At 43.9% G+C, this 17,578-nt stretch overlaps 1 protein-coding gene across 1 annotated transcript in view; it reads right to left on the bottom strand.

The window, feature by feature from the left end:
- Window positions 1-17,578, bottom strand: part of LOC136565198 (sphingosine-1-phosphate transporter SPNS2-like) — a 136,740-nt gene that overhangs the window by 40,344 nt on the left and 78,818 nt on the right. Inside the window, exons 4-8 of the mRNA XM_066563676.1 lie at window positions 12,777-12,928; window positions 10,874-10,940; window positions 8,188-8,330; window positions 6,921-7,073; window positions 5,066-5,255 (exon numbers count right to left, since the gene is read on the bottom strand). Of these exons, the coding sequence (XP_066419773.1) occupies window positions 5,066-5,255; window positions 6,921-7,073; window positions 8,188-8,330; window positions 10,874-10,940; window positions 12,777-12,928 (705 nt within the window). The remainder of the gene's footprint in view (window positions 1-5,065; window positions 5,256-6,920; window positions 7,074-8,187; window positions 8,331-10,873; window positions 10,941-12,776; window positions 12,929-17,578) is intronic.

Raw genomic sequence — 17,578 nt, forward strand, 5'->3', positions numbered from 1 at the left:
AAGGCAAGAAAGCCACAGCTCCCCAAAGCACAGCTATTTGCATTCCTGGGAACCAAGTTTTGTGTTCAGCTCTGCAGCAAAGCAGCTGAGGTTCTCTGCAGAGAGCTGTGGAGGATCCCTTCCCTCCCTGACAGCCTTACACAGGTAATATCTGTCCAGTGGAGACTGGAATTGACTCTGGCCTTTGCTACATCAGTGTCTTGTGGTGAAATACAATCCTTGGCTCTGTGGAGGTGGTCAGCAAGAGACATTAAAAGCCACAGAACTGCAAGAGTGGCAGCTGTGCCATGATGTGACCACTGCCACTGTCTGTCCCACACACGAGATGAGGTTGCCTAAACCCCTCAGACCACCCTGTCACTGCCAGGAATAATGTGCTTTATTTAGCAAGTCTTATGCACTGGCCTACAGAAGCTTCCTCTATTTGTTTCTAAAATTGTCTTTGTTTCCCAAATACTTTCCCTCCCCATCCCCTTTTTCTGTGTAACTGGATCTGCTTCCTCTGTGATGGTGTCTGAGCCAGTCATTACAGCCCAGCTGCAGCTATGAAATCTCTATTTCCATTTTCCCACTGTCCATGGGTCTGCCTTGAGACTGGCTCTCCCTGGAGATGACAACTGCCAAGGTAAGAACACATCCAATAAACCAAGGTGCTTCTCAGGAGTTGAAGCCATGTGTCCCATGGGTACCAGATCCATACTCAGACCTGCTCTGAAATCTGTCCTGCTACAGCTTTGCAGCTGCTCTTGCTGGGTTCTGTGGCCGGAGAGACCAAACTGAGCTTGGCAACAATGGAATCACACTTCTCAATGCAGCATCAGCCTGTCCTGCCAGCACTGCAAGCAGGCAACTGCTGCCTTCAGCTGCTATGAACTGCACACATTTGAATTGCTACAGGCAGCAAGAACGTGTCCCTTGTTCAGGAATTTAGCACAAGTCCTTTAAATAAATCACTGAAATGCTGCAAACTTCAGAGCACACCAGTTCTGAGCTGATGAATGTGTGTTTCAACCAATCCATGAAACATGTGATTAATAGCTGGGTACTGGTAAAAGAAAAAGAGGAACAGGAGGAAGATCAAAAAGCAGGATAGAAGATACATTAAAAACGTCTGTCCTTCAGCTGCTGATGGGGGCTTGTAAAAATGAGTTCACCCACTGCAAAGGGCATGTGAGGATATGTGGCATTTCTGCAGAAGGGAGGCTCCAGGGAAGCTTCCAGCAAATAGGGCAGCCCCAGAGCAGATTATAGCTCCTGAAATGCTCAGTTTGGACTCCTCACACACTTTTTGAAGCCTCATTTTACACTGAGACTTCACCTCTACATATACATCTGTTTCTGGCTCCAGCTGTGCTGTGTAACATCTCACCACGTCCATTTGGTGTCTGATTGCTCATCTGTGCTTTTCTGTTTAAGTGATCAGTTAGCCAACTCTGACTCCCAAAAATGATAAATAAAGCAGGGTTCAGATGGACACACCAGCAGCTCTCACAGCAAGTTCTAAGCAGGTGACAAATGCCTTCCACGACTGCTTGCAAAGGGTGTATCTATCAGTATCTTCATTATTTGTATTTCTCTCTGAAATGGTGGGTAACACACCCTCATGTACTCCTGAATTTGGAGCAATTCTGCCTCCAGCTCAGTTCTGGGCAATATTGATGCCTCAGAAGCAGGCAGGTCACCAACAACATGACAACAGAAAGTCCCTGGGGTTGAGACTAAGCTGCTGTAAAAGCTCTCTGGCAAGGTTTTACCATGGGATTTGCTGTTTCTGCAAGACCATAAAATGTCTTTGAGGAATTGAAATAGATGTTGAAATTGAGGAATTTGGAACAGTGTCAAAGGAAGGCAAAGCAGAGCACCTCTCTCCAGTCACTTGGAAATTTAAACAAGTGTAAAATCTGCAGTTGAAAAGTCTGAGCACTGTGAGATGATGATGCCACACACATAATGGGTTTCCAGAGACAGGTTTGAAAACCAAGTTTCAAAGAGTTTGCATTTCAGGAAAAGTGGGACTTACAGATATGCAAATTGGTGCTTTAAGGAGCTGGATTACAACACACAAATCCACACGCTGCAAGGCAAACTGAGTAAGAAGTGATTGGACTATACAGCCAAGCAAGATAGTAAAATAGAGAAATACAGGTGTCTGGGCAGCTAAATTATACAGAATTGTTGTTTTAGTCCACCTTGCCAGCCACTTTACCACTGCCAATAATTTACTGGATCAGTATGAAAAGATTGGCTGGAATAAAGTCACCTGTCTACCTGCCTCAGGTGGGAGTGGCTGCTACAGAATGGGAACAGCAACTGCCCCCAGGGACCAAAATCAATTGCAAGAAAGGACAGAGCAGGAGAGAAACAGTACATGTGCTCAGGGGAGGGAGAGAGCAGACAGTACACAGCATGTAAGGGGCAGGGTGATCCTGTTAATGGAAATTCAGGTCTTTTCCAGAAAGATAAAACCAATAAATTAAAAAGCAAGGGCTCTGCAGGCTCTTGCTGGAGTGCTGAACACTTCATTGAAGCTGATGCCTGTATCAGTCAGCAATAAAGCTCTCAACTGTTAACTAAAGCAGGGAGGGAGATGGTGATCTGGTGGCCACTGCAGCTCTCTCTCTCAGTGAGAGAGAACATCATCTCATGGGAACTCACCTAATGGCTTGGAAGTGAGAATTTTAAGGCTCTGAGCCAAGGAGGGTTGCAAAAACATTCACTGTCAATTTTTGCACGGTGTGATCCATGACAGAAGCCTAAGGACAGCCACAGTACAGAAGGTTGGCAAATACCACCATGCTGGGGGACAGACATTGCCTTGCCTTCCACAGACACAGAACTCAAGGATGTGAGCCAGCACAAGCTGTCAAGGAAGACATCAGAGACAGGAAAATCAACCCATAAATTTTACTGCACTGTTTCCAGGAGATTTCATCATGGACTTTGAGATAAGGAAGGTAACCTGGCCCATCATTCTGCCCACCAGCCACAGAACACTCTTCTCTTCATTATGGACCAACGAGACTTAAAACAAAGAGCAATGAGAAACTGCTACACCATGCAACCTGGCAATGCAGGCCCTCTACTCCTCTTCTCCTTGAAATACAAGGGAATGGAACTCTCTGGAAGTCTGCAAGATTGCAACAGCTCTCTGAATGGCATGGAAAAACATGAGTTTGTGTTAGAAACTTGCCTTGGAAAGTCAATTCAGTGTGGCTCTGCTACAATAATGAGACACTGGTAGCTCCAGCCCAGACCTGTCCCCTCTTTCTGGGCACCAGGTTTCCAGCAGCAGAGTATTTGGGGCTGTGGAGAGGCAGAGCTTCTTGCTTCAGCCTAATAGATCACAAATAGGCTCATATTCCCTACACCACCTCCATATGCAGCTCTAACTTCCTTTGCAAATCATTGACTCTTTATTAGATTTACTGCTCATCCATAATAAAATAAATTGCTTCAATGATTGTTTAAATGATACCATCTATATTTATATACTTAAACAATGCAGAATAGTCACATGGCTATTAAAAAAATAGAAAAAAAAAGATAAAAATGAGATTAATAGCCACCTCCTGCTGCACAATTTCTGAAAACAGTATTTCCAGCCTAGAAAGGGAGAAGTTTCTGTATAAAGAGACTGAACACCACAAATGAACATGTCTGTCACTAGGTCTGGGAAAGGAGAAAATCACAGCTCTGTCTGCACAAAGAGGTGGAGGGAGCAGGTGAGGGGTGTGATAGATCAATGAAAGGAGGGTAACCAGTAACACCTTCTAACAGGCTGGCTGAGGTGAGCATTTTCTGCCAGTTCAAATGTTAGTTCATGGTCACAAACCAGAGACCTGAATCTTAAATAGCCAGAGGAGGTATTCTTGGCTGTGTCTTAATGATTTTGAACTTTCACTCTTTCTGGTTGTGCTTGCCCATAAGTGTGGCAGCTGCTGAGAGACTCAGCAAATAACCATGGCCAGGCCAGTGTGGAAAACAGAGAAAGGAGGAACAGCACTTGGCTGGTCCCTTGTACAGGAATTCTCCTTGCTGGATGAGCAGGTGCTGCAGCGTGGAAGGGAAGGGTGGGCTTTCAGAAGGGAGCCCACTACTCCAAACATCTCATACTTTCCCTTTATAAACTTCTCCCAGGTCCCAGGCTTCTCTCATTCCGACATTAAAAGGGAAGCAGAGACTTGTTCAGTGCCTGGATTTCTACTCCCCGCTGAAAGCAAGATTCTAGCCTGAAGCTGGATTATTTCAGTTGAGCTTTTCTTTTTCCCTTTAGTCTAACTAAAAGAGAGTTGGTTTAGATGAGATGTAAGGAAGGAGTTTTTTAAAAGGCGGTAAAGCATTGGCACAGGGTGGCCAGGAGGTGGTGGATGCCTCATTCCTGGAAATATTCAAGGCCGGATTGGAGGGGGCTCCCAGCAGCAAGGTCTAGTGCAAGTGGGGGTTGGATGACCTCCAAAAGTCCCTTCCAACCCAAACCATTCTATTTATCTGGATCTATTTGATATCTTTTCATATAATTCAATTATAAGCACTCAGGGAGGGGCCACATTTTAATCTGCATTTGTGCAGCATCAAGCACTGTAGGTTCCTGGGCTATGGTAACACAGATAACAAATTGAAATCACTGGGTTATTAATACTGGCCTGGTGCAATCCACCTGGTTGTGGAAATGAATGGTACTGGAAGGGAGCCAGAAGCTTGCCCACAGACAAATTAGACTGTAATTGTCATCTGGTACCACTGCAGCTACATCACCCTCACTGCAAGGGAAGTGCTCAATCTTCCTGTACCAAAACATTAGGCAAGAGCAATAAAGGTGTGGATTGAGGTGCAGATAGAACAGCCCAAAGGCTGTGGGTTTCCATGGAGCTCTGAATTCTGATGGCAGCAGGGATAAGCAGCTGAGATTTCAGGCACACTTAGATGGTGCCAGCATGCCAAGAGGCAAAAAGAAGGACATTCAGAAGGGCAAAGAGAACATCCCAGGCTTTCTGCAGGGGACAGAAACGCACACAGCCCTCAAGGAGTTTGCTAGGGGCTGGCATATGGAAAGGATTTTACTTACATAGGCTCCCACAATGCTGCTCTTGGCTGCCACGAAGATCAGACAGATGAAGATGGCTGAGCCCAGCATCCCAACAGCACAGACAAGAGGATCAGCTCGCTGGGTCTTGGACCTGCACCATTTGGTGGCTCCTGCCCCTGTGATTACACCCAGGAAGCCAGTGAAGCACGTGATTGCTCCAAAAATCAAACTGTCCAAAAATAAAAAATGAAAAAAAAAAAAGGAAAGAAAGAAAGAAAATAAGAGAAATGTGGGAGGATTTTTTTGGAGTTTTTCCCCAAAATGGGCATAGTCTTTGGGTATTATTATTTTATTAGGTACTATTATTTTATTATGTATTATTGTTTTATTAGTTATTATTATTTTATTAGGTTTTGTTATTTTATTATTAATAATATAATTATTAGGGTAAACTGACTAATTTGCACCATTTGCATAATGGCTTTGCAAATTTTAAATAAAACAAATTCTCATGATTTTAGCCCTTTCCCCCTGCAATTAAGAAAAACACAGCATAGGAAATTGATCATTGTACACAGGTTGTGATCTATGGGCAAAGGGGTGCAAAGGGCTCACACTGCTTCCCTCAGTGGAACTGGGATTCCTAGGAAGAGCCTGCCCAGCTAATTATGTATGCACAAAACTAATTAATAACCTTTCATTGATCACATGAGGGGAAATCATGGACAGGCACCAGGAAGCTTCAGGGCAAGGAAACCTAACAGGACTCTTAAACACCAGTGATTTCCAACATACTTTGACTTTATAACTCCTTTCAGGCCACTTCAAAGAAGCTTTTTGCTGTTAGGTTATACATTTGAAATGAGTTAATTTCAATTTAAAGAGCCAGGAGGATTCTCCATATGATATGTGCAGGACTTGGATTACAGGGCCTTGGGCAACCACAAAGGAGTAGCTTGAGGACAGTTCAAAATTGAGGTGTCATCAAGGAGGGGGAAATTCTCTTTGTAAACAGCAGACAGGCAGTCAGGCTGGAACTGTGTGTTTGGCTCACTGCATTTTTGTGGAACAGCCTGAGCTTGCCTGCTGGACACTCTGGTTGATGGACTCCACACCACTAACTACTTTAATTGAGATGGGATTATGTTATGGCAAGAAGGTTTTCCTAATATTATTTTCCCTCTTGAGCTAAAAAGCAAAAGATCTGACAAAAAGCTTTTTTAGTATCTGTTATTTACCTGGATGAATGCTTTTATAGCATTTCTTGGTTTGTGCCCCCAATGTAAATCACAAAATGAAGAATTACTTTTCACAGCTTATGTGTTGCAAGTGATATTCCATAACCAGGACTGAAAACAAACCACTGTAAAACATCAAACACTCCAGCCCAAAGTGTCCCAGATCTCTGGGACATCTTCAGCAAAACTCAGCACACACAGCAGTTTACAGTGCAATAAAACAGAGAAGTCCTGCCCCACAGAGAAACAAAAGCCTACAGGATTAGTCCCTGCACCTTTAGGGAAACCATTCCAACCTCTGAATTACAGGCACCACTGGGGCTTGCTAACCTGCCAGCTTATTCTGGGTCTTAAGGAACCAAATTCTCAGCTCTCCAAACATCCTCCTTAGAGGATTTCTCTTTTCTGCTCTGCACCACAGCCTGGGAACTAAGACAGAGCTGAGGTCATTGCTTCTCCCTTGGTTTGACTTCATGCAATGAAGAAGAGAAATAAAGCCTAGTTTACAATCCCAGCATTTCCTATCATTGTTACAAGGACCTAGAGGAAATTACAGACATTCTAGTACCTTGTCTCTGTGGGACTTGCCTGTTTCCTCTGGTAAATAACCCCCACCCCCTCTCCCCCTGTGTGAAGCAGCTGACTCTGGCTCTCACCTATCTTTGGTGCCACAGGGCTGGGAGCTGCAGGTCTCTGCTGTCTTCTGCACAACCTGTGCTCTGTGAAGGTACAGAGGGATCCACATTCCAAGGGCCCCCGTGGCAAAGGAGACAGCTGAGGTGGCCAGGGATGAGAACACATAGCTGCGGCTGGGAGACAAAACCAAGGGAAGGTTCAGTGAAACAAATGGAAAAGCAGGACCCCCATGCAGGAGCCAGGGCTTCAGTGACAAAGGCCAGTGTCCCCCCACACCTGCCACTTCTCTTTGCCAAGGGGCAGAGGTAACACAAGGCAAAAAGGAATGGAGAATAAGAAGCATGGAATATCCACATGTGATGCTCTACTTATAATAACAAACTGAACTCATCAGAGTGCTACACAGGGGCTGTTTGAGAAGGCAATCAGAACTTGGTCACTAAGACAGGATATGTGACTTTCAGGGCTTTCACCCTAATGTCACCTGTTTACTTGGAGGAGCAGTTTCACTTCTCCCTCCCCATCCATGCCACCATATGGTTACTACTTACACCAACTACCAAAGGCAGTAACATAGAAATAATGCTAAATTAGCTCACATTGCTCTTCATAGTCCTTTGGCCCTGGATGACAATACCAGGGAGGTGTTCTAGCCAGTAGTTCCATCATAAATTTCCCATCAGAATTACAAGGTAACCCTGAATTCACAAGTGAAAGTATTTGCACATTCACAGGCCAGACTTCTGGAAGGAAGTGCAGCTGCTGAAGCACTTGTGAGCATGTGAACCTTTATGCACACAGACAAGTGCCCAAGCACATTCAGTTCTCATGGATTCAGCCACCTGTGGTTGTTCAGATATATTTAAACTTGCCATAGTTCAAGCTTCTGTGTGGTTTTTTATCTTAAATTGCTGAAACTCTTTTCTCCCTCAGCAGAATAGCTCTTTTAAAGAAGAAAAAGGATCTAAGTGTCTGAACAGCAGTGGCACAACAATTAATACAGGAACACAGCAATTTCTACACTTCAAAGGCCCTGATTTGTGTGAAGTATGAGCCAAGCAAAGCAAGCTTTTTCTTAGATGCCAGTCTTGGAAAGGTTAGAGCAAAACTTGGAATTCATCATTGTCACAGCAGTCAATACCTCACGTAAGTGTGATTTTCTTCCCTAGGTCCACAGACTAAACTTCCTGCAACTCCCTGCATGTCATCACTTTCCAGTCTCACTGTGCTAAATCCAGACCACTGGATGTTCCAGAGGCAAAACATGGTTTTTACTCATGCTCTTACTTTCTAATCAATGCTTTCATGTCTCTCAGCCATGAAGTCCGAGCCTTCAGCTGCCCCCCAAGCTGTTCAGCATTTCCTCTTTTAGCAGCAGGCACAAATATCAAGATGAGTGTCCCTGTTATCATTCCCAGGAGTGGAGATACCTGCAAGAAAGGAGCAGGGAATTAGCACAGGAGCCAGGAGGGTTTGCTTTGACTGGTCAGGAAGAAGCAGAAGACATCCTTTTGGTTTCAGTGACTGCTCCTCACAGCCAGTCAGAACCTGTGAGCATCGAGGCATCTGCTCCTGTCCTTCCTCCATGTCATTCTCTGGGCTCTCTTATCTCACTCTGGACACATGCAGCTTTGAAATTACCCTAAGTAAGGCAGTCCATTGTGTTAATAAGTACCAAGATTCATCTAAACATGATTCTTGAGCGATGTTTAACTCTTTGGAAACCTACTCCCAGCTAGGAGGAGGTCTAGGCTGAGAGACCAGCTGGTTTCTGGGTGAGTGCAGAGGCCATTTAAAGGCAATTAAGATTGAGCTGAAAGATCTCTGGATGTAGGAAACATGCTGGTTTTGAAAACCCTTGCTTGATACACATCCCTCTTCCAGCTAACCCACAATGCCTTCCTGTTTTCAGGCATCTTCCTCAGTACAACCAACCAAGAAACATTGAATTCAGGCTGGAAGATAGGGAAACAACACATTCAAGGGCTTGGTTTCCCAATATCCAACCCTTTCTCCCAAGCACTAGGCAAAATTACAAAGATCCCACAGCATTTATAAGAACTATTCTTGTTTTGACACTGAAATTCCATTATTGTCAGAATGGAAAACAGCTCCATCAGGAAAATAGGAACATGGATTTCACTGAACTATCATCTAAGCTAGACATGCTATTTAAAAAATAATTCCTGTTCAAGAAAAAAAAAGCTTCCATTATTAACCTAAGAATTGCCTTTACACATGGAGCAGTGTTTCATGTCCAAAGATGACAAACTCACAATCCTTCTAGGGAAGGAAAGACAAAAGTATTTCAGAATTTAAAAGTCAGGAAAATCACTCATCCAGGAATACATTGAAGCCTGATACAGTATCCTAATGACACATGAACAGAAGACACAGAACTGGTAAAAAAGATTGGAAATGCTGTTTTTTCTACAGCCAAATGATTGCAAGTGTCTTTGATTTTTATCTAAAAGCTTAAGTACCCATCAGGACAATATCCATGGGCACTCAGTAATGCTGCAGTGAAACACTTGCTTTATTGTTAGATCTAGAGACAAAGCTGCCACTTGTCCATGTGCCCTGCTGTCTTTTTCAGCCCACTGAAGTGTGGATTAGTCCTGACCTCTTCTGTATTTGGAGCCCACAGGAGATCACAGAGGGAAGCATCATCTTGGGGAGTCATTCCCATCTTGTAAGAGCACATAATTGCCACAGGGATGGAAGCTGCTTTACACTGATGTCTGGATGCTTTTTAGATGTGCTGTGTGACTACAAAGACTGAGCAATGGTCTTCAAAGCAACCCCCACAGATGTGTGCAGCTCATCAGATTCCCCAGATTTTGTACAGCCAGGGAATCCTGCCCCAATGTGTCATTTATAGTAGGAATCATGAGCTGTAAGGGGTACAGTCTTGCAGATAGCTGGATTTCTCAGGATAACTATGAAGACACCACCTGAAAAGTTCTAGTAATGATCTCTTTTCACAGATTAACCATTTGGGTTTTCCAAGAGTGCTCCAGTTAAAGCCCACCGACCAGAGGACAGGCTTTGGGGTTTTTACTTCTTGTGTTTGCCTCTGCTCAAAAGTTCATGTTACTCTTAAATATTTCTGCTAATTAGGCAGCATCCTTCTGGTGGGAAGCTTTAGGCTACTCCACTTTTCACTCCAGGTGCACAGCTGGAAACTGCCCTCCACTCTCCCAGATGAACCATTCATGGTGATGCTCCTGCTCCTGGCTTTGCTTACCCTGGGCATGGCCTGTGTCACAGAGGGTGTATTTGCTTCAGATGGGAACCCTTGCATTTCATCACCAACTCTTATAAACAGTGCTGGCCTGAGCTTCATGAGATTCATGGTCCTCATGAAGTGCCAGAGCCAGAGAATGCACCTCACATGCCACCCACAGCACCAAAGGTCAGAAACCAGTTCTGCTGGGCCACTTCCTCTCGGCTCTTTCAAGACATCTTTGTGTGCAGAAGCTGTTTGTGAGCATGTGACTGGAGTGGATTATCTTTTCAGCCCATTTATCAGGGTCCCAAGAGGTTAAAATAGAAGGAAACGGAGTGTCTCAGGGCAGAAAAACAAGCGGAAACTGGAACAAAGTGTTTTTTCCTCAAAGCCGGAAGCCATTCTCAGAGTTTCTTGACAGCAGGAGACTGAAAGACTGTGGAGTTGATTTAAGGCCAATGCCTCATCTTCCTGCCCCCATCAAAAAGTCATGATTGATTGATTGATTGATAACAAAGTGATAGGAAAATTCTTGCTCCCAAGCAGGGAAAACTCCAAGTCCCACAAGCTCACAAATCTTTGCTTAGAGAGTGCATCTGCCGTGCACTCAACACCCACAGATGTAAACTCCAATCCTTCACCTTTCAGATACAATAACAGGTTGAGCCATTGTGTGATGGAACTCTTGCTAACACTAATCAACCAACCAGCTCTCATTAAGATGTGCCATTAAGAGGGACTTACCCGCAGTGCCCAGTGCCAGTCTCCAGCAACCTGCTTCACACTTGAGCCAGTGATGTACCCCAAGCCACTGCAAGAAAGGCCAAGAGAGAGTTGGTCAGAGCCTGAAGTGTGCCACACTCACAGCTGTTCTTAGACAAAGGCAAAGAGAGGCACAACCAACTGTGTGCCCTCAGCTCTCTTGTCCTACAGGAAGAGATACGGGGATTGAAGCAGATGGTGGCTACTATGTGACTCTACCCAGCAGTGCTGATCTAAAAATGTCCAAATCTGATGGAAATTTGGAAGTTTATAGCTGACCTTTCAATCTACAGTGGATGGAAAGAAAGACTTTAAAAGAATTTATTTCCCAATTTCACTTCTACATCAGTACTCTGTACTAATATGAATATTGAACAATTTTATGTTCAAGCTTTCAGTTAAAAAGTGCCCTTCAAGGACAGGCCATATTCCATCATTAGATTTTTTTTTCTTCTTGCCACTAAATAATAATTGGTTCTAATTAAGCAGGAAGAGACTACTTGCTGTTAGCTTGGAAGAAAAACCAAGAAGAACATACAAGAAGTTTGTTGGGAGACCTTCAGCCACATGTAAGACAAAAGGTGCATCACAAGAGACTAAAGGTGAACATAGCCACATTTCTCTCAACATGAACTGAAGTAAATACCCTTTTTCAAAACTGCTGCATTTGTTGCTGAGACTGCCTTGGCTAAAGTTGCTAGGATTGCAATGGGACAACTGTGAACCCCCCTCCCTGACCCCCCTTCCTTTATTGAAGAGTCTGCTAAGCTTTGGAGGTTGTCAGACCTCCCTAGAACTGGGCATTTTACCCAGACAGCCCCTAAAATCAAGCCATGAATCATCACAGACTGGTTTGGGTTGGGAAGAAACTTAAAATTCATCCAGTTCTACCCCCTGCCATGGCAGGGACACCTCCCACTGTCCCAGGCTGCTCCAAGCCCTGTCCAGCCTTGGGCACTTCCAGGGATCCAGGGGCAGCCACAGCTGCTCTGGGAATCTGTGCCAGGGCTTCACCACCTTCACAGGGAGGAATTTCTTCCTAATATCCAATCAAACCCTCTTTCAGTTTACAGCCCTTGTCCTATCCTCCATGGCTTTGTAATCCACGCTGCTGCTGGATGTTGAGACAATGAAGTCTCAGAATCAGGCTCAACAGGATGAATATTTGTAATTTCTTTTAAGTTCATTGAATTTTCTATGTGAATACTTGGAATCCTTGGTCCTCTTGGCAAAATACTCTTTTCACCAGTTAAGGATCTGTTTCTCTCTATTTCCTCAAGAGCAAAAGGATGTTTGTGAGTTTTATCTCACAGGTAAGTGCTCCAGCTTGTAAAATGCACCACCAGAAGTTTTTCTCTGAGTTTGGAACATGTTGCCCATGGATTCCCTGCTGGAAATGAACCCATATTGCCCTTTTTCCCAGGATGTTGTCCAGCTCTGGGAAACTATGCAAACTATGCAAAGCCACCTTGCTGACAATACCACAATAGAGGGTCAGCCATTATTTTAAAAAATAAAAATAATGACAGATTCCCTCCTGTCCCAACAATCAGATACTGTGTTGGGCTGATAAAGAAATTCCACTGGAATAAAAAGTCAGCTAAAATATTTTTATTCCATTTCCACCCCATTGCTGTAAAAATGGAGGAAAAAAACTAAATAAACCAACAACGAACTTCCCATTAGTTCCCAAAAGTCACACATGAACCAGTAACAGGGCAAAAAAAGAATCTAATTCCTGCAACTAATTAGTCACTGCTCACAATATTTTCCTGTCTACATTCCAGCCAAGGTCAAGAACTATCATCATTAGCAATTTCAGATCTATGTGAGTTTATTTAAGAGAGAAGCCATAAGCAGATTGAAAAATCTTTGTGTCACTTACCTGCCCAGAGGAATTGCAAAGTAGAAAACAGAGAGCATCAGGGTCCTTGTGTTTTTGGTGAACAGGTCTCCGATGATGGTTGGTGCAATAGTAGAATAACTCGCTTCACCAATGCCAACCAAACCCCGGGAGAGCACAAAGAGCCAGAAATACTGAGAAAAGAAATAGAAACATTAGCAGGTCCCCCCTTGGCTTTTTTAATTCAGGATGGACAGCAGTCAGGGAAATACAAGTTCATGTGACTGGAAAATGATGCTCCTGTATGCATTTATTTTTAGAACTTCAGAGCTGTTTCATTTGTCTTTTGCCCAGAAGAAAGGGACAATAAGTTTTTGTGAAGATTTATAGGCATGAAAGAAAAGTAATAATAAAACATTTACTCAGTCACATTCAAGAACATGTCCTAAAAGAGGCAGAAGACCCCCAGTTTGTTGCCAGATCCCAGCTCACTCTTGCTGCTTTGGGAAGGCCTGGGGAGGTGGGTGAGTGTAACAAACCCTGCTCTGGGATCCAGGAACAGCAACTCCTGCTGAGCACAACCCATCCTTCCCAGTGTGCCAAGGACAGGTTCTACTGGGAAATCCTAAAGGCTATTCAAAGTTGGGAAAGAGTGGAACCTGCAATCCCCCAAACTAAATGTCTTCCTTCACTAAAAGCTATGGAGTAATGGAATCTTTCAAAGGTGCTAAGCACCCATCTCACTCCACTTGCCTTGAACAGCAGCGGACACCTCCCCAAAACTCTCAGAGGAGACCTGAGCTTCACTGGGAACCCAGGGACATCTGTGTCCTCTGCAAGCAGGACCTGCAGGGAATGATCCAGAGCCACACAGGGCAGGGGCATGCAGGAGGCATTCAGCTGCCCAGGGAGCACCTGCCTGGCTGGCTGAAGGGCAATCCCACAGGGTGAGGATATATCAAAAAACAGGCGACCCCAACATCTGGGAATGACTGGCATCTGACTCCATTGATCCAGAATGCTGAACAATTGTTTTATTAAAACTACATTATATTACATTATACTATACTATATTAAAGACTACTAAAAGGATACTATACTATACTATACTATACTATACTATACTATACTATACTATACTATACTATACTATACTATATATACTAAAGAAAGCTCATGACTGTCTCCAGACAGTCAGGACACAGCTTCTTCCAACTGGCCAAGGAAACAAAACAATCCTCAGCAGAATCCAGCTGACAAATCACTTCAGGTAAACAATCTTCCTAATATTCCACATGTGCAAAAACAACAGGAGCAGCAAGTAAAGATAAGAATTGTTTTCTCTTTCCTCTCTCTGTTCAGAGAATGTGAATGCCACAAGGATACACTTCACATTCAGCACAACTCAATCTAAAATGGCCACAAAGAATTTGCTTATCCAATAGAATTTTTTTAATGGCCCATTTCAATCAACACTTTCATGAACTGTGAGGACCTGATTTTCAACCTAAGCTCTTTCACTGCCCCTGCAGTTTTCTGGGTGCTGCTAAGTGCAGGCTAAGACACAATGCTTTGATGCCTGAATACCAGATACATGAGAACAAACTCTCAGCCATCTAAGCAGCTTGAGCTACACCCAGAAATAATTGCAGGGACAGAAATGAAGCAGTCAATGCAGAAAGTTGTAAGCACGGGGAAATGTATTTCTACAAATTTAACCTCTATAAATCCTCAATTTGCTGTCATTATTCTGTAGATCATTTGTGAGAAGAACAGCAGGGATTTAAACTGAAGGAAGGCATGCTTAAATTAGATATTAGGAAGAAATTCTTCCCCGTAAGGATGGTGAAGCCCTGGCACAGGATGCCCAGGCTGTGGCTGCCCCATCCTTGGAAGTGTCTAAGGCAAGGTTGGATGGGATTTGGAGTAACCTGGGACAGTGGAAGGTGTCCCTACCCATGGCAGGGGGTGGGATGGGATGAATTTTAAGTTCCTTCCCTTCCTCTGTGATTCTATGCTTATGATATGTCCTTAACCATGAAAGTGCTTTGGGAAAAACGAGCAATTACCAATTCTCCTTCTTCAGATAGGAAAAAGTCAAGGGAAATGACTGATTTTGTGCCCTACAACAAAGCCAAGCTAGAGTACAAGTCTCATTCACAAACATGGAAAACACCATGCAGACTCCAAGCCATGTGCCTCAGTCATAAATACATCCATCAGCAGACAAAAATCTACCACTGACACGTTTGCATTGTTTTCCTCACTGTATTCCCTGGTTGAAAAGAACATTTTGAGGATTCCAACAGCCACAAAAACAAAATACTTTTGTGTACTTTTCACTTCCTCATATTTTGGTGTGAATTGTGGAGCAATATGCATTTTCTGCAGGAATACAGGTTCCTTGTTTGCTGGCAGGGTGCGTGCAGGGCTGCTCACGTTCATACATCTCCCACAAGCTGCACACACGGAACTCACACACGTGGGTGTGAGCAGAAAGGGCAATACTGTGACTCAAGGGATTTAATTTCTGCCAATTTCCCAATGCTCAACCACTCCACTGCAGAAATATGCTGGCAGTCATTGGTGCACAGGTAACCAATGTATTTTGAATGAGCAACAGTATTTATAACGTGCTGAAAGGCTTAGTCATGCAGAATTAGAAAGCAGGGAACTGCAGGCTGGCTGTGGTTTCTGAGGAGGTTTAGAGCTGGATCACAGAGGGGGTGACAGGCAAAGTAGTCACCTGCCTGGGATGAAATGGGCAGTGTTACCTACAACTGGAGAATGACAAGTTTGTAAATGCACTGGATGTTCCTGAAATTTGAAATACCTACAGAAAAATGACACAGTTCTGTGCTCACCAGCTGGTATTGCCCCCAGTGAATGCACTGGGTAGGAATTTCCTCCAACAATGCTGTGAGAAGGTTCCTCTTACAATCCTTGTGCAAAGCAGGAAAACTGTACCAAGTATTCCTTTTGTGGTAGAGTGACTCAGTTTCATCAATACCATGGAATCAGATGCCCAATACCATGAAATCATCTGCAACTCTTCCCTCTCAGTTCCTCCTCAGATCCTTCTCCCTGGCTTATCCCATGCTGACACACTCCAAATATCTGTTTAATATTTAAACTATGTTTTTTGAACCAGTGGTATTCAAACTTAAGTAATAAGATTTTTATTTCATCTGGGAATAAAAGCAGTCTTAAAAAACATAATCCACAAAAAGACCTGAATAGTATTGCCCTTCTGAGATCAGATATGCAAGACTACAGACCATCCAGCCATTAAGTTGTGACAACTAGATTAAACATACAAAAATCTAAAACAATTTAGGGAATTATTTATAGTTGGTTCTATGCTGTGCCTGGGTTTGGAGCTCTATATCTAGGATTAAAGGGCTAATTCCTCTTCTTACCAGTTCTTTGGGATCTTTGGCTAGCATGCACCCTGTTGGAATTTATATGATAAAATTAATTTGCTAAAATGAGCTGGAACCCCCATCTTCCATCTCTAATCAGTCACTCAAAACTTATGTTTTAGCTCTGAGGAGGGACAGCTGGGGAGCTCCCCAAGGCAAAAAGTGGCTCCATCCATGACAGGCCTTGTCTTTTTGTCTTCCATATAAGAAGAAAAAAATACAAACAACAAAACAACTCTAAAATTCTTATGCTGCTGCTCATTTGCACCACAGGCAAATTCCATGAACCACTCAGAAACTGGTCCCAAACCCACTCCATATGCAGTACAGACAACTGCTATTTTTTGTGTACATTTGTACACATACACCCATAGAACATCCCTTTTCCTCTCCAAGTGTATGTGGACATGACAACCTGCACAAACACATGGCAAAGTCAGACATTCCACATGCTGAGGGAAATTGAGTTCTCCTCCACAGCTGTAGCAGAACCTCTCTGCCATTTCCTCTGCACTGGATTTTCCCCCCACTGCTTTTCCATTTATGTACGACCTCAGGGTTCTCAGGAGTTTAATGAAAGAAAAAGGGCTGACACCAGCTCAATTCTGCCAGTGCTCAAAGCAGAACAGGCAGCTCAGACTTTAACTGAATTTCACTGTTCCCCAAGCAGAAATTGATATATATTGAAGAAGCCAGTTTCTTTCTATATGACTTGGTAACTCTGCTGTAATTTGTTCATCTGTGCAAGTAGGTTTCTGGCAGGAAAACTGAAAATATCTGAGTCAGCTTTCAGGACCTGAACTAATTCCCTCCCCATAGGTTAAGCCCAGCAGCCTCAACACTTATCAGCAGTGTCTTCCTAAAATTAAATGCCTGAAATGGAAGTTTTTTTGAAACAAGGTGCTATTAGGGCAAGCAATTAATTTGTCTTTAATTTTGGAAAGCAGTTATATCAGAGACTGTCTGCACCTCCATGAGAGCTGCCAACATCTCCAGGTTTGGAGAGACGCAGAGGGTTTTCTGGGATGAGCTCATAGCCTCAATGCCCCTCCTTGCCTGTGTGCCAGCCCAAGGTGCAGCTCCCTGGCTGTGCTGGATTCTGCAGCCACAGAGCAGCTCTGTGGCACCAGCCTGGCTGTGGCACTGGGAAGGGACACCTGGCCCACACAACCTGCCTGCTACGAGTTCCAGGAGCAAGTCAGGGTACAAAATCTGCTCCTGGAACTCACAGCAGGCAGGTTGTGGGGCTCAGGGCTTCCAGTCCTTTTCTCCAGCTTGTGTGGCTGGTGAGACACAAGCCAGGGAAGATTCCAGTACACAATAAACCATCAACATATGGAAAGAATGTTGGCTGCAGAGACCCAGAACTGTCACAGCCTTCCTGGGAATTTCCCTTCAAGAGATGACATCAGCAGAAATTAA

Source organism: Molothrus aeneus, chromosome 20 (genome assembly GCF_037042795.1).
Source record: "Molothrus aeneus isolate 106 chromosome 20, BPBGC_Maene_1.0, whole genome shotgun sequence".
Taxonomy (NCBI): Eukaryota; Metazoa; Chordata; class Aves; order Passeriformes; family Icteridae; genus Molothrus; species Molothrus aeneus.